The sequence below is a fragment of the Oncorhynchus kisutch genome, linkage group LG14, assembly GCF_002021735.2.
Source record: "Oncorhynchus kisutch isolate 150728-3 linkage group LG14, Okis_V2, whole genome shotgun sequence".
In the NCBI taxonomy this organism is placed as follows: Eukaryota; Metazoa; Chordata; class Actinopteri; order Salmoniformes; family Salmonidae; genus Oncorhynchus; species Oncorhynchus kisutch.
Genome location: NC_034187.2, coordinates 34,188,418 through 34,214,138, shown reverse-complemented (window position 1 = coordinate 34,214,138; position 25,721 = coordinate 34,188,418). Strand labels below are relative to the sequence as shown.

The window sequence follows — 25,721 nt, the reverse complement described above, 5'->3', positions numbered from 1 at the left end:
CCATATGCCTACCTTGCACACGCTTATACAAAAGGCCTGTCCAATCCTGAATGAAGATACCGTTGGGCAGATAAAAGCACAGGGCCATTTACCTCAGACACTCTGTAAAGTGAATCATACTGATGATATCAAAGCAAACCCTTATTTATAATTTAAACTCTAAAATGCCTTTTAAGCCAATCAGAATCAAGTATTTAACAGTACCGTGGGTTCCATATAATGCCACAATCATATTAGGTCACTTTACTTCACAAATTACAATCAGTGAACATGGGTAAATAGAATGGAAGGTAATAAAATATAATATAATATTGTAATTTCTCCCAGGTGGACTTCAGGGAAGTCTGATTAGGCTACATGTATATGCACATCATATACATTTAATTGAGATTACATGTATTCGGGGGCAGACTGACCATCTTGGCTGGTCCATTTTTTGCCAAGTGGGCCTGTCTAATTTGTTTATTTTTTGCAAAATGAGAATTATCTGGGGGCTTCAAGGAATACAATGGGCCTCAAGGGAATTTTTGTTTGTTAGATATGGCGATTTCTGGTCCCAGTCAGCCCCTGCATGTACTGCATCACTGAAATCATATGAGGATAATCATAACAATAGTAATGCATACATCATCATGAGTAGCCTAGCTTTAGTTTGGTCAACCAATAGAGGCCAAGTCTTTGAGTACATGTATCCTCCAAAGAGGCCGAGGGACAGTTCATATGATATGATGACATGTCCTGAAACACGGAGAGACACAATGAAGTGATCAATTCGAAATGATTGATTACACTGTTGTATAGGATTTATACAATCCTTGAACATTTTCTGTTCGAATGACTTAATAATTTCGAACCTCTGCCTCACACGGGGAAAACATTTTTTCTGATGAATTTATTTGGCCTCATTGGCTAGTGAGTGTCTTTTTAAATGTTTTAGCATAAAACGGACGTGCTACTCAACTGATCACGTGCAACACCATTGGTTTAGGAGCTTCCTGATTCAATCTCATCCTTAGCTGCCTACTTTCGGAGTAGATCGAAATCCTCTCCAAAGCGGATCCAAAATGTTTGTATGTTTTAAGTGATTACATTTAATGTTTCGTAACATTATAGAGAAGATAACTTTCGTTTCTAAGGGAATCAATCAATCCGCTTTCTCGCGACATAGCCAGCTGTCACTATTGTTGACAGTGTGGATTATTTTGCTCGACGAGAACTGCAGCCATGATGGCGTCTAACTACAACGCTAAGGAAGAGGACGGGCACCAGCCTGCTGCTATTGGCCATGGAGGAGCAGGAACTGTCAAAAATAAAAAGCCGGACAACACTGCGTTCAAACAACAGAGATTGCCTGCTTGGCAACCTATTTTGACAGCCGGCACTGTTCTTCCTGCTTTCTTTGTCATTGGTCTCATCTTTATCCCAATCGGCATTGGCCTATTCGTGACATCAAACAACATCAAAGAGTTAGAGGTAACGTTAACCAACTAGCAAGCCAACACAACAGGAAGTAGCCAATTGATTGTGTATGTATGTGTTAGCTCTGTTTGGCTAGCTATCTTTCAGTTCTTGTCTGTATTTAGTGTATAACACTTATTTATATACGCAAGTGTCATTGATCATTTTACTTTACAGATCGATTACACTGGTGTTGACATGTCAAGTCCGTGCTATAACTGCTCTCAAAGCTACAGCTGGAACAGCACAAAGCCATGTACCTGCTCTGTTCCCTTCTCTCTGGATCAACCATTTGAGGTAAGCTGAGCAGAACCTGCAACCTTTACGGTCCCCAAACTACTGTATAATCACAGTTAAAAGTGTAGGCTAATCATTCAATAATCAATGTTAGTGTTTGCAGAGCAAATCAAAGTTTATTTGTCACATGCGCTGAATACAACTGGTGTAGACCTTACAGTGAAATGCTTACTTACAGGCCCTAACCAACAGTGTGATTTTTAAGTAAGAAATGGGTATTAGGTGAACAATAGATAAGTAAAGAAATAAAAACTGTCGAAGACTTTTGGTCCTAGACTTGGCACTCCGGTACTGCTTGAAAAGAGAACATTCTATAGGCTGCTTGAAAAGAGAACATTCTATAGGCTGTCTTGTCGGTGGTCAGGCCTACCACTGTTGTGCCTTTTGCAAACTTAATGATGGTGTTGGAGTTGTGCCTGACCATGCAGTTGTGGGTCAACAGGCAGTACAGGAGGGGAATGAGGGGCTACAGTGATGAGGATCAGAGTGGCAGATGTTTTGCTCCCTACCCTCACCACCTGGGGTCGGCCCGTCAGGAAGTCTAGGATCCTGTTGCAGAGGGAGGTGTTTAGTCCCAGGATCCTTAGCTTAGTGATGAGCTTTGAGGGTCCTATGGTGTTGAACACTGAGCTGTAGTCAAAGAATAGCATTCTCACGTAGGTGTTCCTTTTGTCCAGGTGGGAAAGGGCAGTGTGGATGCAATAGATTGCATCATCTGGATCTGTTTGGGCGGTATGCAAATTGGAGTGAGTCCAGGGTTTCTGGGGTAATGGTGTTAATGTGAGCCATTACCAGACTTTCAAAGCACTTCATGGCTGCGGACTTTAGCGCTATGGGTTTGTAGTCATTTAGGCAGGTTGCGTTAGTATTTTTGGGCACAGGGACTATGGTGGTCTGCTTGAAACATGTTGGTATTACAGACTTAATCAGGGACATGTTGAAAATGTCAGTGAGGACACCTGCCAGTTGGTCAGCACATGGCCGGAGCACACGTCCTGGTAATCCGTCTGGCCCCACGGCCTTGTGAATGTTGACCTGTTTAAAGGTCTTACTCGCGTTGGCTACGGAGAGCGTGATCACAGTCGTCCAGAACAGCTGATGCTCTCATGCATGCCTCAGTATTGCTTGCCTCAAAGCGAGCATAGAAGGGATTTAGCTCGTCTGGTAGGCTCGTTTCACTTGGCAGCTCACGACTGCGCTTCCCTTTGTAGTCTTTAATAGTTTGCAAGCCCTGCCACCAATGTCCAGCCATTGTTGTTCCAAACACTCACTACCCATTGGGCATAAGACATGATGAAGTCGTCTTTACTGGTTGAACACTGAGCGGATGTCTTATACCCAGATCCCGTTGTTGCAGATTTTAATGTGCTATGTGTTCTCTTCTGCAAAATTCTCTAGAGGGCAGAATTGGAAAACCTTACTGATCACACACAAATAAGGGGGGAGGAGGACTGATTTCCCCCAGTTCACAACAATGCATAAACCATATCAGGGAACCATTTTTGAGAGAATCTGAGAGATGTCGTTTTTTTTTGTTGTATAGTTATCCTTTAATTCAGGTGTGTACCAGCCACACAGTGCACTAGTAATGATGTTCTCAAAACAAATGGCTACTGGATTTCTGCAAATAATCATGATTCTGCCAGGTAGGCAAATCTACTTTTAATTGCCTTTCCATCTACCTGAAAATGCTACGGCCACATTAGCATTGCTAACGACTACACAAAGTGGCAGACGTATAGGCCTTACGTGCACCTTACACAGCAGGGTTCGATATTCAGGTATATTTGCCAGTGGCACACTGGGCCAGTGCCAACTGAAAGCTACTGGCCCGGAAGGAAAAAACTAAATATATATTCTTGACCCATCCTGCCATGGGTCAAGATCTGACAGGAAAGTGAATGATACGTGCAGCATTTCAATAGCAGGTGGTTTATCTTTAATTTGCGGGCTGATCAAGTAGCCTATACAGGGCTACCGTTTGTATTTTTTTATATACATTTTATATTTGTTTTAATAGCAAATACTGTTGACGAACCACATTCCGTACAAATTTGCGCAATCGCTGCATTCAAACGAGGCTGCAATGAAAACGAATGGGACTCTAGCAACTGTGTTGGCATCAAAATCTGGGGTGTGAACTACATTTCTATTCAAGCATTAATCGACATGGTAATGGCCCGATAGTATTGGAGAAAAGTAGAATAAACTGACCCCTCCGACGCTATACATTAAATTGTGATGTGTCATGACGTAACATATAACTCATTCTGTGTCGTACAGCCTCTCTCCACCAGGTGTAGCACGTCTCTCGCAGTTTAAAAATAAGAAAGTGACAGGGTGAGGGGGGGACACCTAGTCACTTGTACAACTGAATGCAGTCATTTTTTGCGTCATCACTGCAAGCCATCATGACTCTTAAAAAGCCGCAACAGCCGCTGTTTACTTCTGAAGATAACTTTAGCACCGCCCCAAATTCTAAACTTCAAATAGTTATATATTGACACATTATATAAACTCTTTATAGTGTTTTATTTACTTTTTAGACGTGAAATAGTTGGACAGATCGGGAGGAAAAAAGCTGTTTCCCCACACGGCTTATCTCCCTCTTTCTCTATCACGCAGCAGGTTTCGCTTCCCCACCCGCCATTTTGAAAAAGACCCTACGGAGCGCATTGCCTTCTTCAATCATGCAGAGGCGGGCAGCGTCAAGGTCTCCTCATTGATTTTGCTGAAAAGGGGAGAAATTGTGCTTTACAATGGTAATCATATTACAGTTGGCCTGAAAGCATTACGTTTTCTTGGGCGCTAAAACAGCGCAATGTACAGAAATACGTTAGCTCACAGTAGAAGGAACCCCCCCCCCCCCCCCTCACTGAGTTTCCTTTAGGATATTGGTTAGGCTACAATGAGGCTGTGGAATAATGTAGCCTAAATAAATAAGGAGTAAGCCTACTTTGCTCAATTGCATACAGTATAGGCAGCAACTCCAAACACCTGCAGAGGTTGTGAAATACAGTATGAACAGAACACTCACATGTTGCGGTTCATTTATTGTTTAATTATTCAAGGGCCCCCTTCATTTATTTTTAATGTTATAAGTAAAATGCTTGAACTAATTTAATTATTTAGAGAGAGATCGATATAGAAGTAGCAATTGAAGAGAACTCTTTGGAGATTATGGGGCAATTATCAGACCAAATGTGGACACAACAGTTCACCTGATACAAGACTAAAGTTGGAAATGTATCAATATCACAGGCCTGCTTTGCCCTAATGAAAAAATACATCAAATGTATTATAATCCACATTATAGGTAATGAAGTCGGAAGTTTACATACACCTTAGCCAAATACATTTAAACTCAGTTCTTCACAATTCCTGACACTTAATCCTAGTAAAAATGCCCTGTCTTAGGTCAGTTAGGTTCACCACTTTATTTTAAGAAGTGAAATGTCAGAATTATAGTGGAGTGATTTATTTCAGCTTTTATTTCTTTCATCACATTCCCAGTGGGTCAGAAGTTTACATACACTCAACTAGTATTTGGTAGCATTGCCTTTAAATTGTTTAACTTGGGTCAAATGTTTCTGGTAGCCTTCCACAATAAGTTGGGTGAATTTTGACCCAGTCCTCCTGACAGAGCTGGTGTAATTGAGTCAGGTTTGTAGGCCTCCTTGCTCGCACAAGCTTTTTCAGTTCTGCTCACAAATGTTCTATAGGATTGAGGTCAGGGCTTTGTGATGGCCACTCCAATACCTTGACTTTGTTGTCCTTAAACCATTTTGCCACAACATTTGAAGTATGCTTGGGGTCATTGTCCATTTGGAAGACACATTTGCGACCAAGCTTTAACTGATGTCTTGAGATGTTGCTTCAATATATCCACATAATTGTCTTTCCTCGTGATGCCATCTATTTTGTGAAGTGCACCAGTCCCTCCTGCAGCAAAGCACCCCCACAACATGATGCTGTGACCCCCCCCCCCCGTGCTTCACAGTTGGGATGGTGTTCTTCAGCTTGCAAGCCTCCCCCTTTTCTCTCCGAACATAACGATGGTCATTATGGCCAAACAGTTCTATTTTTGTTTCATCAGACCAGAGGATATTTCTCCAAAAAGTACAATCTTTGTCCCCATGTGCAGTTGCAAACCGTAGTCTGGCTTTTTAATGGTGCTTTTGGAGCAGTGGTTTTTTCCCTTGCTGAGCGGCCTTTCAGGTTATGTCGATATAAGACACGTTTTACTGTGGATTTAGATACTTTTGTGCCTGTTTTCTCCAGCATCTTCACAAGGTCCTTTGCTGTTGTTCTGGGATTGATTTGCACCAAAGTATGTTCACCTCTGGGAGACAGAATTTGTCTCCTAAGTGGTATGACGGCTGCGTGGGCCCATGGTGTTTATACTTGCATACTATTGTTTGTACAGATGAACGTGGTACTTTCAGGCGTTTGGAAATTGCTCGCAAGGATGAACCAGACAGGTCTTGGCTGATTTTCTTTAGATTTTCCCATGATGTCAAGCAAAGAGGCACTGAGTTTGAAGGTAGGCCTTGAAATGCATCATACAGGTACACCTCCAATTGACTCAAATTATGTCAATTAGCCTATCAAAAGCTTCTATAGCCATGACATCATTTTCTGGAATTTTCCAAGCTGTTTAAGGCACAGTCAACTTAGTGTATGTAAACTTCTGACCCACTGGAATTGTGATACAATTCATTGTAAGTGGAATAATCTGTCTGAAAACAATTGTTGGAAAAATGACTTGCACAAAGTAGATGTCCTAACCGACTTGCCAAAACTATAGTTTGTTAACAAGAAATGTATGGAGTGGTTGAAAAACCGTTTTAATGACTCCAACCTAAGTGTATGTAAACTTCTGACTTCAACTGTATGTTTTCAAACACTTGTTTTTCATAAGTGTAGCAGGTTGTGAACTCTATCAACGTTTCCACTCTGAGAATGGTAAAAGACTGTAATTAATACGTTCATTCAATACATTGGAATACAGAAGAAGCCCCTCCACCCATGATGGGCTATTAGCAGGACAATGGACTCTTGCCAAGTTGATTTCTATTTTTAGAGACTTGAATTGTATTAATGGATGTTTGCCTACTAATGATGATAATGACATGGAGGGAAGGAGCGGCAAGCTCTGCGTGCTTATTACAGTATGTGTGATTTTTAATCTTTTTTTCTGACCATTTCAAACAGTGTAAACAACAAATACAAATTATAAATAGTTAGTAGTCCAATAAGAAAGAGTTTTTTAAACCTGCCAAAGTGAGAGCTAGTAATTTCCCCTCCCCACTCAGACCACTCCCAGACAGTCCTAGAAAAATTATTGCTTGAGAAATTGCTCTTTGCTAAGAATGTATTTTTGACTGTTTTTAATTTAAAACAATCACAGTAATGCACTTAATTGTTTCCCAGAAATGATTTGATATTGAGATTTTAAAAAACTGCTGCATTGGGCCTTTAACACCCAGGAATCTCCACCTCAAACTCTCATTCGACAGCTCTCCAAACATTGTCAAAATATGCCCATTACTCACCAAATATGGATAGCTGAGAAACTATTTAAATGTACTCCTGTTACAGCCAGTATGGGGACTTCCAAAAAAGAGACATAACAATGTACAGTCAACTGGAAAAAATCCTATTTTGTATCTCTAATTTTAAACCACTCATTACTCCACGTACAGGTCGACGTCTACAACAGCTCAGTACATTGGAGGTGCCGAAGATGCATTTTCTCAGTTGGTTGTAAAAATTTCTGTCGATTCCCTGGGTCATTTCATGTGTGTCTGAGTTATTGGCGTTCAAGCAGGCAGAAAACTGCCCAGTATGACGTAGCACCGTGATAAAGTTACTCACTACACTGGAAGTTAAAAGGAATATGACTTTTAGATCACAAAAATGTGTATAATACACGTCAGATTTTAATACTGCCTGATGTCATAACTCGGGAGGATGTCTTCTCTTGAATGAGCCTATTGATCATATTTTTTGCAATATTCCTACCTTGAGAAATGGGTCATTTAATAGAGGGTCTAGCACATTTTTCCTATCATCTGCCTCTTTAGTCCAGGGTGAATTGCATGGTGCCATTGCCAAAGATATTATTGAAAGGAGATGATGAAGGAATCCAATGAATGAACATATAACGCCCCACACAGCACTGTTAACCAGTCGTGTTCATGTTGTCATTATGCATCACAATCCCTTCACAAAGTGCCTTTAGGGAAGTATTCAGACCCCTTGACTTTATCCACGTTTTGTTATGTTACAGTCTTAACCTAAATTAAATAACACAAATGATCAGCGATCTACAGTGGTATACACAGTACCCCATAATGACGAAATGAATAAAGGTTTTTAGAAATGTTTGCAAATCTATTAAAAAGAAAAAACAGATGCCTTCTTTACAAAAGTATTCAGACCCTTTGCTATGAGACATGAAATTGAGCTCAGGTGCATCCTGTGTTCCATTGATCATCCTTGAAACATTTCTAGAACTTCATTGGCGTTCACCTGTGGTAAATTCAATTGATTGGACATGATTTGGAAAGGCACACACCGGTCTATATAAGGTCTCACAGTTGACAGTGCATGTCAGAGCAAAAACCAAGCCATGAGGTCGAAGGATTTGTCTGTAGAGCTCAGACAGGATTGTGTCGAGGAACAGATCTGGGGAAGGGTACCAAAACATGTACGCAGCATTGAAAGTCCCCAAGAACACAATAGCCTCCATCATTCTTAAATGGAAGAAGTTTTGAACCACCAAGACTCTTCTTAGAGCTGGCCTCCTGGCCAAACTGAGCATTCGGGGGAGAAGGGCCTTGGTCAGGGAGGTGACACCAAGATTAAACTCTTTGGCCTGAATGCCCAGCATCACGTCTTGAGGAAACCTGGCACCATCCATATGGTGAAGTGTGGTGGCAGCATCATGCTGTGGGGGTGTTTTTCAGCGGCAGGGACTGGGAGACTAGTCAGGATCAAGGTAAAGATGAGAGGTCCTTGATTTAAAACCTGCTCCAGAGCACTCAGGACCTCAGACTGGGGCCACAGTTCACCATCCCACAGGACAAAGACCCTAAGCATGCAGCCAAGACAACGCAGTAGTGACTTTGGGACAAGTCTCTGAATGTCCTTGAGTGGCCCGGACTTGAACCCGGCCAGAAAATAGCTGTGCAGCTATGCTCCCCATCCAACCTGGTGGAGCTTGAGAGGAGAAGGAGAAACTCCCCAAGTACAGGTGTGCCAAGCTTGTAGGGTCATACCCAAGAAGGTGGTTCAACAAAGTACTGATTAAAGGGTCAACATTTTATGTAAATGTAATGTTTCGTATAAAAAAATATATATATATTAGCACACATTTCTTAACCTGTTTTTGCTTTATCGTTATGGGGTGTTGTGTGTAGATTGAGGGGGGGGGATAATTGTAAAATAAGGCTGTAACCTAACAATGTGGAGAAGGTCAAGAGGTCTGAATACTGAGGCGCTGTATGTCAAGAATGTGTATTTTTCTTAAATACGTTATGTCACGATTCCAAAGCTATACGATACTACAGATGGCAAGTTAATTATCTCATATCTTGGGAAATATTTGTAATGTTGTACTTCTTCTTGACGAGATTTGTGCTAATGTTGAGTTTTTGAGCTAGTGCCCAATAGACTCCTATTCACTCTTTAAAAGGGGAGTGCCCTTTGTCCCAGAATTGCTCAGAATGCACTCCTCTGTTAGGCACATCGGTCTGCAGGTTGAACAGGGTGAGAGCGTTTTAAAAATCACCTAAACAAACTGCATTAACTAGCTTCGTTACATGCTTATATTGTCTTGTAATGGGTGTTTTTTTTTCTCCCTTTTATTAGTCAGGCTCTTTCCTCAGAATTGATCATTACTATTTAAAACATTGTATTGAAAGTTATTTCACAAACACAGCTTTTATAGGAGGATGTTATTGATTGCAGGAATTCCTTTAGACTCACCCAACCCCCTGCTCTTTCATCTTAGGGTTGCAATGTTGTTGCGTTTTCTTATGAAGTCCTACTCTCTCATCCGATGAATAACTAAACTAATTCATTGGTCCTTAATCTGCAATTCTTCGCCTCTAGAGCAACGTGTTCATGTACTACGGATTGTCAAACTTCTATCAGAATCACAGACGCTATGTGAAGTCCAGAGATGACAGCCAGTTGAATGGAGACAAAGCTTCTCTGAAGGTATGTTTACAGGTGCACTTAGTAGAGAGAACATAGGCCAACATCCATTCAATGTAATGGTTAATTGTTTGATTTCAACAACGTGCAGTTGCACTGAAACTTCTTGACACTCTTTACAGAGCCCCAGCAAGGAATGTGAGCCGTACCGCACCAGTGACGAAAAGCCTATCGCTCCATGTGGTGCAATCGCCAACAGCCTCTTCAATGGTAAGACCAGAGGGATACATTTTCTCTTAGCAAATAGTTGTCCCATTTCCAGTACAGGAGTCAAGTAAAAATAATACACACTAATGCTCAACCACAATCTTATCAGATTTTCCTGTACTTACCTACAATACTATTTAGATATTATATTATTATTATTATATAATATATTATTATTATTATTATATAATAATTATTATATAATTTATTATTATTATATAATAATTATTATATATATTTTTTTTCAGGTTGAAGTGGTTTTGCTTTAGTTTACCATGTAGCACATCACTGTTGGTCTACTACTTAAAAGGCCTGTCTTGCTGTTGATTGCCGTGTGGTACTGTTTTTCTCATCAGACACTCTGGAGCTGTATTACATTGACCCCAATGGCTCCAGAACTGCGATTCCTCTGGTGAAGAAGGGTATTGCATGGTGGACAGACAAGCATGTGAAGTTTAGGAACCCCGGTGGAAACGACAACCTCACTGTAGTTTTCCAAGGTGATTTGCATACCATGCAAAATGATACAACTGCCTAGTAGTAATCAAATTATCATGACTAACTAGGCCTTTTTCCTCCTTCAGGTACCAGCAAACCTGTCAACTGGAGGAAATCTGTCTATGAGCTGGACCCTTCAGACCCTGACAACAATGGCTTCATCAATGAGGATTTCATTGTGTGGATGAGGACAGCTGCCCTGCCCACCTTCCGCAAGCTGTACCGCATCATCCATAAGAAGCCCAACATGACCCCGACTCTGCCCCTAGGACGATACATCCTGGAGGTCACCTACAGTATCCTTTTGAGAACGATCGCAATAAATCACAACAGAGGTTCATGGCAGGCATATAGGTTTGTATTGAGAGAACATTGCACATGGAAGGCATAGAGACATGAGTTTGTGTTCAGTTATACACTTATTCCATTTAGGTTTACTCAATTGTAATTCTATCTATGTCCAACTCCATCTTTGACAATGTTCACTATAGTTGATCTATATAGTTTTTTTTTTTTTATAGATCACAAGTTCTACACATGATACAAAACATTCACTGACCCATCTGGATCATTCTAGATTTCCTTTCCTTTAACCATATGTACTCAGATTATCCCGTGCGGAGCTTCGAGGGCAGGAAGCGTATGATCCTGAGCACCATCTCCTGGATGGGTGGCAAGAACCCCTTCCTGGGCATCGCTTACATCACCGTGGGCTCAGTCTGCTTCTTCCTGGGCATCGTCCTCCTCATCATCCACCACAAATATGGCAACCGTAACCACAGTGCAGACATTCGCAGCTAAGTCTTCCTAGTATGGAGACCGTACCTCCTCCTCCCTCTGCATGCCTGGGTCTAGCCACCACTGGTCTGGCCCTGCTCTGCTCTGGACTGCTTGCTGATTTAGCCCGGATGCACTGGTCTTTGTTTGTTCAAATGTTTGTGTTTTGTGTTGTAATGTTAGCTCACTCATCCCCACCTCCAGGGGAAGGCTGCAGTCTGGTGTTTGTTCAGAAGGTTGATACATTCAGCACATTCCAGATATATTTTGTGTAGAACTGACACAATTGCTGATTCTGAGACTATAGTCTGTTCTACAAAATATATTTCTAACGTTGTGCCCTCCTGAATAAGCTCAAGGTGTGTGTTGTAGAGTGAGTGACACCCTGTAAACTAATGGGATGAGACACAAGAAGGCTCTGGGAGCTTAGGATACTGTGTCTTTGTATGACATGACTGCTGAAATGGTTGCCTGTGTACCTTAAGTACATTGTGTATTTCTATTTATCCATATGTTGTCTCAAATGAGAACATGTATATTATTTGAGCAATGTTTGTCATGATGCTTGTCATAAATGTCTCGATACTGAAGGATGTTTATATTTTTAACTAAGTTCCACACTCATATTATGTAATATGTCCTGCTGGTGAACGTACTAATGCATTTCATTTACATACATCTGAGGCTTAAATGGGGAACAAAAGCTCATAGCCATGTTGCTCTGCTTTGTTCGTAATGAGGGCCAACCATTTTAAGGGATAAAAGCAGTCATAGATTTTACCAAATGTTCACATACAGATTGTATTGACTCTTACCAATTTGTTTGTCAATGTCTAATAGTTCAATGTATAATCAAAAAAAAATTTAACTAATTTTATTTGAAGGTTTTTATGGACCAATGCTACTGACTTTGTCTCTACGATGTTTGACTATCAAAATCTATTTCAAAACAAATGTATCATTTCAATGTTGACCAAATGCTATGCATTTTACAAGTGTCACATTTTGTTATGCAGTTCCTACATTTTTCATTTGGTTGTTATTTCTTTCAAAGCTAATTCTGCCTTTTTTATTCTTTAATGTGGTGTTGGATAATTTACTGATATTACAGAAGTTAATAAAATAAATGTTATTGTTTCGTATTTGTTTCCCTCACCAATGGTGTTCAAAGGCAATTAAATATAAGGTCCAGTCCTTGGTCTTGCCCTATAACAAAGTGTAATTTCCCACACACAGGGCTGCTCTCACAATTTACACATTTTAGATGTTACTGCCAGCCAGCAGCCTACTGAATGTCGGGGCAGGCTTTTCTACATCTGCACGTAGAACACACAAATGCATGATGGACCCAATATTGATATCTGGTAGATGGGAACCGATTGGTGGAGATTTCACTTCAGGACCAATGTATGGCTTAAATATACAAACACCCTGCTACCCGGGGCACCGGACCATGCAAAACGAGTTCGCCCATTGTCACTCAATGTAAAATGTTTGCGAGCCTTGTGCTATCGAATAAAGATCAAAGTCCAGCCTTCGCACACCAACCAATGAGCAGCCAGTGATCAAGACCGGAAATGTAGCAATTTTATCGCCGCAAAGAATTTTGGGATATCACCGGAAGCAGTGGCTAGGTTTTCGAAGTGTCCTTGCGCACTCACCTCGAAATAAACACTTTTGCCAAAATGTACAAGCAACTTATGGTAAGTGTTGAATATTATTTGTTCGAACTTTTCATGGCTAACGTTACTGCAATTACCTGACATCTCAATTAACTAGCTAGCCTATCTAGTTACATCAGGGTAGTTGGCTAACTAGCTAGCATTCTTAGGCTGCTAATGCTAGCTCTCACCGGTTAATTAAAAATGTATTGATAAAATCAAGGTAGACTTCTGATCTAAACACACCGTATTTTATTGTTAGTTTGATTTGCTACTAACGTTAGTAGCAAATCAATCAGGTCGACATAGTAAAAGCGTGCCCCTTCATCTCAACTACAGTGAACAAGTATTTACAGAAGTGAAAAACAGTGAGGGCAAGTGTAGAGGTCGCATAGGGGTCTACTAAAAGTCACAACATGAGAATAGTCACATTTCCTTTTTTTTTAAACAATACGTTTTATTTGATCACAAGGTCATAAAGGTACAATCACTATGTATGCAATATCCACATAAATAGTTAGATACATCGGTACCCCAATTCTGATATACCTTCCACCAATCGGTCCCCATCCACACCAGATCTTTTTCAGAACTTGTATTGGTCAAAAGACCAGAACTGGGCCACTATTTTTTTTGAAAGTGAAAAACTGACAAGCTCGTCAAAAACAACTGCATCGAAGTAGAGCGTTTGATATGACGGCCTGCATATGCGCAGTTTGGGGCGTGACGAACGGTAGACCCGACGACGTGTTTATACCCATGAGTTTCGCTCGCCGACGTTGCCATGACATCGCCTACAAGCGTGATGAGGGATTTAAAAAATATATATATATATATATATATATTATCTCACACATTTATCAAGACAACAGTCCTGGTCCTCCCTACTGCCTCTGATCTGCGGACTCACTAAATACAAATGCTTTGTTTGTAAATTGTGTTGGAGTGTGCCCCTGGCTATCCGTAAAAAAATATATATATATAAATGAATGGTGCCGTGTGGTTTGCTTAATATAAGGTGAAATTATTTATACTTGTACTTAAGTATCAAAAGTCTAAGTAAATTTGAGCAATTACATTGAATTGAGTACCTTTTCCACCACTGAGCAAAAGTAACACCTTTGTAGAGGTCATAGTAATTTCTCACCATTTTGTCTCCATATATAATTTTGTCTGCAGGGGATGGTGGAAATAGATGGTTACAAACCAAAGGGGAGTAGGGAAGAATCTCTCTAAGTTCAGCCTTACATGCTGACTACACCAGGCACGTGGATGGTGATTTTTGTCCATCCACACTAGATGCGATCAGGACATGCTGGCTGAAATATCAAAATGAACTCTGAACCAACTATACTGAAAAAAAATCTAAATGCAACAATTTCAAAGATCATATGAGGAAATCAGTCAATTGAAATATTAATTTGCCCCTAATCTATGGATTTCACGACTGGGAATACAGATATGCATCTGTTGGTCACATACCTTTAAAAAGATGGGCCTCAGGATCTCGTCATGGTATTTCTGTGCATTCAAATATGCAGTTGTGTTTCAAAAATGCAGTTGTGTTTGTTGTCCGTAGCTTATGCCTGCCCATACCACGCAACGCAGCCGGTGAGGTCAGCGTGTTAGGTTATTCAATATCTTCAGAGTTTGTCTGACCAGGTAATTATTTCCAAAGGGCAGTTGCAAGGGGAGAGCATACGATAGCTCTTAACGATGTGGCCATACAGGATTTGGATTCTACGATTGCCCACTCTGGAGTTAGTCATGAGGATGAATCCAAAACATATTACAAATGTTTGCAGCCCCATAATATTTCTGAAAATTAAGGAGCCCCAAAACCCCTAGTTCTTTTGGTTTTTGCAGTATGGCTTTACGGATTTGTGGCTTTTTATTATTCCATATAAGCTCTGAGCTCATTGTGTCCAGCACCTTTAAAAATAGTTTTGGGTATAGCAATTGGGATAATGTAGGAATTCGAGTTGGATTTTTATCAAATGTATTCGACCCATAACTGATATTGGTAGGGTTGACCATTGTGTCAGGTCTTTCTTAGTCATTTCCAATTGCCGCATGAGATTTTCCTTGAGGTATGATGAGGTTGGCTTAACAGTAATTCCTAAGCATCTAAAATGATCTGTAACGATTTTAAACGGGACATTTAAGAGTAGTATTAGACAGTAGTCTTTGTAATTGGGTTCAGTTAACTTTTACTTTAATTTAGTTTGTATCCTGAGATTAAGTAAAAATGTTAAGGACCAGTGGTATGGAAGCAACCGGTTCTGAAATTTATAAAAGCAAGTCTTCTGCACATACACTGCCTGTTTTGTCCTCTCTTTTCACTCCACTAATATTTTCATTGGCCCGGATTGAGATGGCCAGAGGTTCTATCGCAATGGCATATAGGAGCCCCAAAAGTGCGCACACTAGCCTAGTTCCACGTTTTAGTGAGGAAATATTGTGATTGGTGGCCATTCATTCTTACTGAAGCACATGGTAAAGCATACAATACTTTTACCAAAGGAAATTAAATTGCAGCCAAATCTACATTTTCATAACGTTGCAAAGCGGTAATACCATTTTTTGTTGTTGTATAAGTCCGATGGGAACCCGTCAGGTCCAGGTGACTTATTAGTTTGCGTTGATTTAATAGCTTTTCTTTTTTTTCATTGGCACTTTTTTATTTTTATTTTATTTTACCTTTATTTAACCAGGTAGGCAAGTTGAGAACAAGTTCTCATTTACAATTGCGACCTGGCCAAGATAAAGCAAAGCAGTTCGACAGATAAAACGACACAGAGTTACACATGGAGTAAAAACAAACATACAGTCAATAATGCAGTATAAACAAGTCTATATACAATGTGAGCAAATGAGGTGAGAAGGGAGGTAAAGGCAAAAAAGGCCATGATGGCAAAGTAAATACAATATAGCAAGTAAAATACTGGAATGGTAGTTTTGCAATGGAAGAATGTGCAAAGTAGAAATAAAAAATAATGGGGTGCAAAGGAGCAAAATAAATAAAAATTAAATACAGTTGGGAAAGAGGTAGTTGTTTGGGCTAAATTATAGGTGGGCTATGTACAGGTGCAGTAATCTGTGAGCTGCTCTGACAGTTGGTGCTTAAAGCTAGTGAGGGAGATAAGTGTTTCCAGTTTCAAAGATTTTTGTAGTTCGTTCCAGTCATTGGCAGCAGAGAACTGGAAGGAGAGGCGGCCAAAGAAAGAATTGGTTTTGGGGGTGACTAGAGAGATATACCTGCTGGAGCGTGTGCTACAGGTGGGAGATGCTATGGTGACCAGCGAGCTGAGATAAGGGGGGACTTTACCTAGCAGGGTCTTGTAGATGACATGGAGCCAGTGGGTTTGGCGACGAGTATGAAGCGAGGGCCAGCCAACGAGAGCGTACAGGTCGCAATGGTGGGTAGTATATGGGGCTTTGGTGATAAAACGGATTGCACTGTGATAGACTGCATCCAATTTGTTGAGTAGGGTATTGGAGGCTATTTTGTAAATGACATCGCCAAAGTCGAGGATTGGTAGGATGGTCAGTTTTACAAGGGTATGTTTGGCAGCGTGAGTGAAGGATGCTTTGTTGCGAAATAGGAAGCCAATTCTAGATTTAACTTTGGATTGGAGATGTTTGATATGGGTCTGGAAGGAGAGTTTACAATCTAACCAGACACCTAAGTATTTGTAGTTGTCCACGTATTCTAAGTCAGAGCCGTCCAGAGTAGTGATGTTGGACAGGCGGGTAGGTGCAGGTAGCGATCGGTTGAAGAGCATGCATTTAGTTTTACTTGTATTTAAGAGCAATTGGAGGCCACGGAAGGAGAGTTGTATGGCATTGAAGCTTGCCTGGAGGGTTGTTAACACAGTGTCCAAAGAAGGGCCGGAAGTATACAGAATGGTGTCGTCTGCGTAGAGGTGGATCAGGGACTCACCAGCAGCAAGAGCGACCTCATTGATGTATACAGAGAAGAGAGTCGGTCCAAGAATTGAACCCTGTGGCACCCCCATAGAGACTGCCAGAGGTCCGGACAGCAGACCCTCCGATTTGACACACTGAACTCTATCAGAGAAGTAGTTGGTGAACCAGGCGAGGCAATCATTTGAGAAACCAAGGCTGTCGAGTCTGCCGATGAGGATATGGTGATTGACAGAGTCGAAAGCCTTGGCCAGATCAATGAATACGGCTGCACAGTAATGTTTCTTATCGATGGCGGTTAAGATATCGTTTAGGACCTTGAGCGTGGCTGAGGTGCACCCATGACCAGCTCTGAAACCAGATTGCATAGCAGAGAAGGTATGGTGAGATTCGAAATGGTCGGTAATCTGTTTGTTGACTTGGCTTTCGAAGACCTTAGAAAGGCACGGTAGGATAGATATAGGTCTGTAGCAGTTTGGGTCAAGAGTGTCCCCCCCTTTGAAGAGGGGGATGACTGCAGCTGCTTTCCAATCTTTGGGAATCTCAGACGACACGAAAGAGAGGTTGAACAGGCTAGTAATAGGGGTGGCAACAATTTCGGCAGATAATTTTAGAAAGAAAGGGTCCAGATTGTCTAGCCCGGCTGATTTGTAGGGGTCCAGATTTTGCAGCTCTTTCAGAACATCAGCTGAATGGATTTGGGAGAAGGAGAAATGGGGAAGGCTTGGGCGAGTTGCTGTTGGGGGTGCAGTGCTGTTGTCCGGGGTAGGAGTAGCCAGGTGGAAAGCATGGCCAGCCGTAGAAAAATGCTTATTGAAATTCTCAATTATGGTGGTTTTATCAGTGGTGACAGTGTTTCCTATCTTCAGTGCAGTGTGCAGCTGGGAGGAGGTGTTCTTATTCTCCATGGACTTTACAGTGTCCCAGAACATTTTTGAGTTAGTGTTGCAGGAAGCAAATTTCTGCTTGAAAAAGCTAGAGAGAGACTTAGAGAGACACTTGTCAAAGAGCTATCTCGAGAATCAAGAGTGTTTAATGAGTTTTTTTAAAAAGAATGATTCAATTAAGGGAGTGCTTCCAATAGATTCTGATATAAATTCATATGTTTTAAACACTCGGTTTATTTCATTGTCACAGGTGGCCATACCATTACTGTCATTTATTTGTGCAATTGTATGCGATGCGGCTTATCGATGTAGTTGTTGAGCTAGTATTTCACTGGCTTTTTCTACCTGATTCGTAATGTTAATGGGTCTTTCTATAAGTAATGGGGACATTGTGTGACATTGGGGTCAATGTTTTGAAATGTTTTGAAACAAAATAAATGGAATATATATACAAATTAACCCATAACAACAACATAAGTCTAGGACTATACATCCTTTAAGCAGGGCTCATCTACTGTATCTAGCAGAAGAAGTAGCTATAGGCCACTAGTTGGTCCACATATTACTTCAGTAATCATTGACAAATATTTGTATCTTTTCCTGATCACCTGTTTTTTTTCAGGGTCTTCAGCAGCTGTCCAGGCGGACTATCTCCAGTAGTGCCCGCAGACAGGTGGACAACATGGTCAAAGAGAAGCAGAAGCTGTTCCAGGTAAGGCCTGGGTCGAGGCAAGCGGGTGACGATGCAGCCGAAAGTTCCCCTGAAGAGCAGTAGAAATGTGGAACTGAACATCTGTCTCCCGAAGCTGAAATACTATTTTCAGAAGTTAACAATTCTATCCTGGTTTAGTTTTATTTACCTAATTTGACAGTCAATATGTGTTGAGTCTTGTTTGACCAGTATTGGTACGGTAATGCTAAGGTTAAAGTTGGCACTTTATTCCCAGGTTCTGGAAACAGAATCTTGTTTCCCCCCTTTGTAGCCTGAAAGATAAGTATGTGGTTGCTCATAACGTTCACTCATAGTTTGGGCTGGACTAACACATTTTTGCATGCAGTATGATACGTAAACAGGCATCAGCCAACGCAAAATCAGACTTGTGATATTGAATGCTTTTCTGATTCTTGTCTAACCTTTATGGTGTCCACAGCTGGCACTCACTCTGCCTTAAATCATAGAGCTAAAGCAATGACTGCTTCTCTGCAATTTGTTGTTGAAATGCATTTTAGCCTAAGAAATTCCTGACCCTTTTAAGGGCACATGTTTATGGTATGTATTAGGTTCAGTTATAACATCTCCCAAGCAGCACCTTGCTCTCCAAGAAGTAGCTAAAACCCATTTTAGTTGTTTTAATTGGGGTTATATACAGTGACTTTCACCCCCTTAGCATTTTTCCTATTTTTGTTGCTTTGCAACCTGGAATTAAAATTAATTTTGGGGGGGATTGTATCATATTTTTTTTACACAACATGCCTACCACTTTGAAGATGCAAAATATTTTTTCTGAAACAAACAAGAAATCAGACAAAACTATTAATACTTTGTAGAGCCACCTTTTGCAGCAATTACAGCTGCAAGTCTCTTGGGGTATGCTTCTATAAGCTTGGCACATCTAGCCACTGGGGTTTTTGCCCATTCTTCAAGGCGAAACTACTCCAGCTCCTTCAAGGTGGATGGGTTCCTTTTGGTGTACAGTAATCTTTAAGTCGTACCACAGATTTTCAATTGGATTGAGGTCTGGGCCATTCCAAGACATTTAAATGTTTCCCCTTAAACCAGTCGACTGTTGCTTCAGCAGTATGCTTAGGGTCATTATCCTGCTGGAAGTTGAACCTCCGTCCCAGTCTCAAATCTCTGGAAGACTGAAACAGGTTTCCCTCAGGAATCTCCCTGTATTTAGCACCATCCATCAGTTCTTCAATTCTGGCCAGTATCCCAGTCCCTGCTGATGGAAAAACATCCCCACAGCATGATGTTGCCACCATCATGCTTCACTGTGGGGATGGTATTCTCAAGGTGATGAGAGGTGTTGGGTTTGCGCCAGACTTAGCATTTTCCTTGCTGGCCAAAAAGCTCAATTTTAGTCTCATCTGACCTTCTTCCATATGTTTAGGGAGGCTCCCACATTCCTTTTGGCGAACACCAAACGTGTTTGCTTATTTTTTTCTTTAAGCAAGTTGTCCTATGGACAGATACTCCAATCCCCGCTATGGAGCTTCAGCTCCTTCAGGGTTATCTTTGGTCTCTTTGATTAATGCCCTCCTTGCCTGGTCTGAGTTTTGGTGGGGCGGCCCTCTCTTGGCAGGTTTGTTGTGGTCTCAAATCAAAGTTTGTCACGTGCGCCGAATACAAAAGGTCCTTAGTGAAGTGCTTACTTACAGGCTCTAACCAATAGTGCAAAAAATGTATTAGGTGAACAATAGGTAAGCAAAGAAATAAAAAGACAGGTTATAAAAAGTAGCGAGGCTACATACAGGCACCGGTTAGTCAGGCTGATTGAGGTATTATGTACATGTAGATATGGTTAAAGTGGCTATGCATATGATGAACAGAGAGTAGCAGTAGCGTAAAAGAGGGGGTGGTGGGACACAATCCAGATAGCCTGGTTAGCTAATGTGCGGGAGCACTGGTTGGCCGGCCCAATTGAGGTAGTATGTACATGAATGTATAGTTAAAGTGCCTATGCATATGATAAACAGAGAGTAGCAGCGGTGTAAAAAGAGGGGTTGGGGGAGGGGGGGAACACAATGCAAATAGTCCAGGTAGCCATTTGATTACCTGTTCAGGAGTTTTATAGCTTGGGTGTAAAAACTGTTGAGAAGCCCTTTTGTCCTAGAATTGGCACTCCGGTACTGCTTGCCATGCGGTAGTAGAGAGAACAGTCTATGACTGGGGTGGCTGGGGTCTTTGACAATTTTTAGGGCCTTCCTCTGACACCGCCTGGTGTAGAGGTCCTGGATGGCAGGCAGCTTAGCCCCAGTGATGTACTGGGCCGTACACACTACCATCTGTAGTGCCTTGTGGTCAGAGGCCGAGCAATTGCCGTACCAGGCAGTGATGCAATCAGCCAGGATGCTCTCGATGTTGCAACTGTAGAACCTTCAGGATCTCAGGACCCATGCCAAATCTTTTTAGTTTCCTGAGGGGGAATAGGCTTTGTCGTGCCCTCTTCACGACTGTCTTGGTGTGTTTGGACCATTCTATTTTGTTGTTGTTGTGGACGCCAAGGAACTTGAAGCTCTCAACCTGCTCCACTACAGCCCCGTTGATGAGAATGGGTGTGTGCTCGGTCCTCCTTTTCCTGTAGTCCACAATCTTCTCCTTAGTCTTGGTTACATTGAAAGATAGGTTGTTATTCTGGCACCACCCGCCGGGTTTCTGACCTCCTCCCTATAGGCTGTCTCATCGTTGTCGGTGATCAGGCCTACCAATGATGTCGTCTGCAAATGTAATGTTGGTGTTGGAGTCGTGCCTGGCCATGCAGTCGTGGGTGAACAGGGAGTACAGGAGGGGACTGAGCATGCACCCCCGGGGAGCTCCAGTGTTGAGGATCAGCGTGGCAGATGTGTTGCTACCTACCCTCACCACCTGGGGGCAGCCTGTCAGGAAGCCCAGGATCAAGTTGCAGAGGGAGGTGTTTAGTCCCAGGATCCTTAACTTAGTGATGAGCATTGACGGTACTATGGAGTTGAACGCTGAGCTGTAGTCGATGAATAGCATTCTCACATAAGTGTTCCCTTTGTCCAGGTGAGAAAGGGCAGTGTGGAGTGCAATTGAGATTTCATCATCTGTGGATCTGTTTGGGCGGTATGCAAATTGGAGTGGGTCTAGGGTTTCTGGGATAATGGTGTTGATGTGAGCCATTACCAACCTTTCAAAGCACTTCATGGCTACGGACATGAGTGCTACGGGTTGTAGTCATTTAGGCAGGTTGCCTTTGTGTTCTTGGGCACAGGGACTATGGTGGTCTGCTTGAAACATGTTGGTATTAGACTCAATCAGGGACATGTTGCAAATGTCAATGAAGACACCTGTCAGTTGGTCAGCACATGCTCACAGTATACGTCCTGGTAATCCATCTGGCCCCGCAGTCTTATGTATGTTGACCTGTTTAAAGGTCGTACTCACGTCAGCTACGGAGAGAGTGATCACAGTCGCCCGGAACAGCTGATGCTCTCATGATTGCCTCAGTGTTGCTTGCCTCTGAGCGAGCATAGAAGCGATTTAGCTCATCTGGTAGGCTCGTGTCACTGGGCAGCTTGCGGCTGTGCTTCCTTTTGTAGTCTGTAATAGTTTGCCAGCCCTGCCACATCCATCGAGCATCGGAGCCAATGTAGTATGATTCAACCTTAGCCCTGTATTGATGCTTTGCCTGTTTGATGGTTGGTCGCAGGGCATAGCAGGATTTCTTGTAAGCTTCCGGGTTAGAGTCCCGCACCTTGAAAGCGGCAGCTCTACCCTTTTAGCTCAGTGCGAATGTTGCGTGTAATCCATGACTTCTGGTTGGGGTATGTACGTACAGTCACCGAGGACAACGTCCTCGATGCACTTATTGATAAAGCCAGTGACTGATGTGGTGTACTCCTCAATGCCATCGGAAGAATCCCGGAACATGTTCTAGTCTGTGATAGCAAAACAGTCCTGTAGTTTAGAATCAGCTTCATCTGACCACTTTTTTATAGACCGAGTCACTGGTGCTTCCTGCTTTAATTTTTGCTTGTTAGCAGGAATCAGGAGGATAGAGTTGTGGTCAGATTTACCAAATGGATGGCGAGGGAGAGCTCTATGTGTGTGGAGTACAGGTAATCTAGAATGTTTTCCCCCCTGGTTGCACATTTAACATGTTGATAGAAATTAGGTAGAACTGATTTAAGTTTCCCGGCATTGAAGTCTCCAGCCACTAGGAGTGCTGCCTCTGGGTGAGTGATTTCCTGTTTGCTTATTTCCTTATACAGCTGATTGAGTGCGGTCTTAGTTCCAGCATCTGTCTGTGGTGGTAATTAAACAGCCACGAAAAGTGTAGCTGAAAACTCTCTAGGCATGTAGTGGCCTGCAATTTATCACAAAATGCTCTACTTCGGGTGAGCAAAATCTAGAGATTTCTTTCGATTTCTTGCACCAGCTGTTGTTTACAAATATGCACAGACCACCCCCCCTCGTCTTACCGGAGTGTGCTGTTCAATCTTGCCGGTGCAGCGTATATCCCGCTCGCTGAATATCAATGTCGTCATTCAGCCGCGATTCCATGAAACATAGGACATATTACAGTTTTTGATGTCCCGTTGGTAGGATATTCGTGATCGTACCTCGTCTAATTTATTCTCCAATGATTACACATTTGCGAGTAGTATTGATGGTAACGGCAGCTTTCCCTCTCGCCTTCTCCCGGTCCTGACCAGGCATCCGGCTCTTTGTCCTCTGTATCTGCGTCGCTTCCTCTTGCAAATAACGGGGATTTCGGCCCTGTGTGGTGTTTGGAGAATGTCTTGTACGTCCTCCTTGTTGTAGAAAAAATCTTCATCTAATCCGAGGTGAGTGATCTCTGTCCTGATGTCCAGAAGCTCTTTTTTGCCGTAAGATACGGTTGCAGAAACATTATCTACATAAAAACAACCCACATAATAGCACAATTATTTGGGTGCCCATAAAACTGCTGCCTTTTCTTCCGGCACCATTTTACTGCCACCACCAACAGACCTGTACCTAGGTGCCATATTCTTTCCATTTTTTAAAATAATGGATTTAATGGTGCTCCGTGGGATGTTCAAAGTTTTGGATATTTTTTTATAACCCAACCCTGATCTGTACTTCTTCACAACTTTGTTCCTGACCTGTTTGGAGAGCTCCTTGGTCTTCATGGTGCTGCTTGCTTAGTAGTGTTGCAGTCTCTGGGGCCTTTCAGAACAGTTGTTCTGTAATATACTGAGATCATGTGACAGATCATGTGAAACTTAAAGTCCACCTGTGTGCAATCTATTTGATTAATTATGTGACTCCTGAAGGTAATTGGTTGCACCAGATGTTATTTAGGGGCTTCATAGCAAAGGCGAATACATATGCACTCACTAGTTTCCTGTTTTTAATTTTCTAGATTTTTTTAAACAGGTTATTTTTTTTATTTCACTTCACCAATTTGGACTATTTTGTGTATGTCCATTACATGAAATCCAAATAAAAATCAATTTAAATTACAAGTTGTAATGCAACAAAATAGGAACAATGCCAAGGGGGATGAATACTTTTGGAAGGCATTGTATGTCCCACTGAATATTTGGGGCTTTGCCAGGTCTAATTATAGTGCTGTGCTGATGAATGAAATGCATCAACAAACATATTCAGGTGGTGCCATTTTTTAAATACCACTGCCACCACCAACAGACCTGTACCCAGGCAGAATCATTTATCTTTTGGTTAATTTATGTTTCTCTAAAGGGCTTGTCAGTTTTCTGAATGCCGGATGATAATTTCCTCTTTGTGCAGGCAGATAACGGGATTCCAGTCCATCTGAAGGGAGGAGCCAAGGATGCTATTCTGTACAGGCTAACAATGGCCCTTACAGTCTTTGGTAAGTGCATTAACCTGAAATTGGGTATGTGAAATTGTACAGCCCTGATTTAACCCACCTTGATTGTAAGTGTTAATGGCATCTTTACGGCAGTTGATCAAGTAATCTTGACTAGAGTCATGTCTAACCACAAACAGTGGAGTCCAATGCCAGTTTCACACACATTTCTTGCTTTGCCTGTTATTTGAAAAATCTTTCCTATCTCTTCACAGGAAGTGGATTTGTCGTGTATGAACTCCTCAATGCAGCCATGCCCAAGAAGGCATGAGTGCCCTTGTCCATGTCCATCCCTACATTAATGTTCTCTGTTGTGCAGATATGTATGATCTGGGAGATTATTTGTCCTGTCAATAATGCCAATATGTTTCATGCCTGGGATCAATATTTATTGATTGTACAATTAAAGTACCATAGATAATAAAACTACAATACGAAGTCATATCCATGTGTATGTCTTCATTTTAAAATCCCAATACATCTGATGTTGTCATAAACAGACAGCTTTAAAAAAAAATATATATATATATTACATACACTGCTCAAACAAATAAAGGGAACATTAAAATAACACATCCTAGATCTGAATGAATGAAATATTCTTATTAAATACTTTTTTCTTTACATAGTTGAATGTGCTGACAGCAAAATCACACAAATTATCAATGGAAATCAAATTTATCAACCCATGGAGGTCTGGATTTGGAGTCACACTCAAAATTAAAGTGGAAAACCACACTACAGGCTGATCCAACTTTGATGTAATGTCCTTTAAAACAAGTCAAAATGAGGCTCAGTAGAGTGTGTGGCCTCCACGTGCCTGTATGACCTCCCTACAACACCTGGGCATGCTCCTGATGAGGTGGCGGATGGTCGCCTGAGGGATCTCCTTCCAGACCTGGACTAAAGCATCCGCCAACTCCTGGACAGTCTGTGGTGCAACGTGGCGTTGGTGGATGGAGCGAGACATGATGTCCCAGATGTGGAACTGCTGACACACTCCAGCCACATGAGGTCTTGCATTAGGAGGAACCCAGGGCCAACCGCACCAGCATATGGTCTCACAAGGGGTCTGAGGATCTCATCTCGGTACCTAATGGCAGTCAGGCTACCTCTGGCGAGCACATGGAGGGCTGTGCGGCCCCCAAAGAAATGCCACCCCACACCATGACTGACCCACCACCAAACCGTTCATGCTGGAGGATGTTGCAGGCAGCAGAACG

The 25,721-nt window shown here is 41.9% G+C and overlaps 2 protein-coding genes across 2 annotated transcripts; both read left to right on the top strand.

Moving 5' to 3' along the window:
• The first annotated feature begins 718 nt into the window (after positions 1-718).
• On the top strand, positions 719-12,654 carry LOC109903927 (cell cycle control protein 50A). Its single transcript, XM_020500940.2, has 7 exons — positions 719-1,473; positions 1,636-1,755; positions 9,874-9,981; positions 10,101-10,188; positions 10,542-10,685; positions 10,770-10,979; positions 11,291-12,654. The coding sequence occupies exons 1-7, from the start codon at positions 1,225-1,227 to the stop codon at positions 11,482-11,484; spliced, it is 1,113 nt and encodes a 370-aa protein (XP_020356529.1). The 5' UTR covers positions 719-1,224; the 3' UTR covers positions 11,485-12,654.
• Positions 12,655-13,015: 361 nt separating this feature from the next.
• On the top strand, positions 13,016-24,940 carry LOC109903928 (cytochrome c oxidase subunit 7A2, mitochondrial-like). Its single transcript, XM_020500941.2, has 4 exons — positions 13,016-13,163; positions 18,558-18,647; positions 24,417-24,501; positions 24,714-24,940. Exons 1-4 carry the CDS (start codon positions 13,146-13,148, stop codon positions 24,767-24,769), a joined length of 249 nt encoding a protein of 82 aa, XP_020356530.1. The 5' UTR covers positions 13,016-13,145; the 3' UTR covers positions 24,770-24,940.
• The last annotated feature ends 781 nt before the right edge of the window (positions 24,941-25,721 follow it).